The sequence below is a fragment of the Rhea americana genome, unplaced genomic scaffold (assembly GCF_003343005.1).
Source record: "Rhea americana isolate MKP2758 unplaced genomic scaffold, rheAme1 scaffold_42, whole genome shotgun sequence".
In the NCBI taxonomy this organism is placed as follows: Eukaryota; Metazoa; Chordata; class Aves; order Rheiformes; family Rheidae; genus Rhea; species Rhea americana.
The window spans coordinates 6,280,170-6,281,548 of record NW_028186557.1 but is presented as its reverse complement, the minus strand read 5'-3'; the positions used below and the strand labels follow the sequence as shown (position 1 = coordinate 6,281,548).

Genomic DNA, 1,379 nt, shown 5'->3' with positions numbered 1-1,379 from the left:
CTTGGCGCCGCCGGGGCCGTGCTCCACCCTGCCGTAGAAGTGCACGGGCAGCATGTACTCGGGACGCGCTTTCTCCCAGGGGTTGCCGTGCCGCAGCCAGTCGTCGGCCTCCTCCACCTGCCGCCGGGAGCACCCAGCCGGTCGGGGACCACCGCAGCAGCGGCCGGCGGCGCCCAGGAGCGCGGCAGGGGGCTGGCGCCCCGCTCCCTACCTGCCAGCCGTCCCGGATCTTCTGGTTGAAGATRCCGTACTCGTAGCGGATGCCGTAGCCGTAGGCCGCCAGCCCCAGCGTGGCCATGGAGTCGAGGAAGCAGGCTGCCGAGGGCGAGCGGCGCACGGCGCTCAGCCCGGCGGCCCCCTGCTCTGCCGCCTCCTCCCCTCCGGCCCGGCCCCGGGCCGCGTCACTCACCGGCGAGTCTCCCGAGACCGCCGTTGCCGAGTCCCGCGTCCTCCTCGATCTCCTCCAGCTCTTCCATGTCCAGCCCGAGCTGAAGGCGGGCAGGGGAAAGCCATGGGCGGGCGGCTCCGGCGCCGCGCGGGAGCCGTCCCCAACCGGGGCGCCGCTCCGGCGCCGGCTCCCGGGCTGCCAACGCTTCGTGCCGAGAGCCCCGGGAAACTTTTTTGCTTTTGGAAACGCTCGGCACGCGTCTCCCGGCGGCGGCGCGGGGCACTTCCCCGCCGCCAGGCGACCCGATTGCAAAGAAAACACAACCCGGGAGCAGGCGCTGCCCCTCCGCAGGCGTTGTGCAACGGCGGCCGGCGCGCCGAGCCGAGCCAAGCCGCGCCGAGCCGAGCCGAGCCGCGGGCTCACCTGGTACACGGCCTCGTCGCAGGCGTTCTGCAGGCCCAGGTTGACCATGGTGTTCTGCAGCGTGCGGCCCATGTAAAACTCCAGCGAGAGGTAGTAAATCCTCTGCGAGGGCGAAGCGAGGCGGCTGTTGCGGCGAGGCGGCTCCGGGCGCGCTGCCGCTGGGCGCTCACCTCCCGGGCACCCGCGGCCGCGCCGGTGCGGAGTTAAACTTTAAAGAGGAGCCGCTGGCTAACGCCAGCGCCAAGGCTGGCTGGGGGGGCCGGAGCCAACAGGCTGCCGGGGGCGGGCGCCGGGTTTAAGGCCGGGCTGAGGCCGGGGGACGGCGCCGACCTGGGCGCTCGCCCGGGGYGCCGGAGCGGCGGAGCAGGGATTAGAAAGCCACGGGGAGCGGCGGGGCCGCGCGCGCCCCGGCCCACCTTGGGGTCCCGCTCGTAGTAGTGCTGCTGCGTGCGGATCCAGCGSCCCACGAGGTGGTCGCGCACGGTGTGCGCCAGGGCGAAGTAGTAGTCGCGGGGGGTGGCCACGTTGCGGTCCTTGACCAGGGTGAAGTGGAGGTGCCGGTTGAAGC

At 73.3% G+C, this 1,379-nt stretch overlaps 1 protein-coding gene across 1 annotated transcript in view; it reads right to left on the bottom strand.

The window, feature by feature from the left end:
- PYGL (glycogen phosphorylase L) overlaps positions 1-1,379 on the bottom strand; it is a 10,361-nt gene that overhangs the window by 6,706 nt on the left and 2,276 nt on the right. Inside the window, exons 2-5 of the mRNA XM_085314985.1 lie at positions 1,228-1,377; positions 812-913; positions 410-488; positions 212-315 (exon numbers count right to left, since the gene is read on the bottom strand). Coding sequence (XP_085171111.1) covers positions 212-315; positions 410-488; positions 812-913; positions 1,228-1,377 — 435 coding nt within the window. The remainder of the gene's footprint in view (positions 1-211; positions 316-409; positions 489-811; positions 914-1,227; positions 1,378-1,379) is intronic.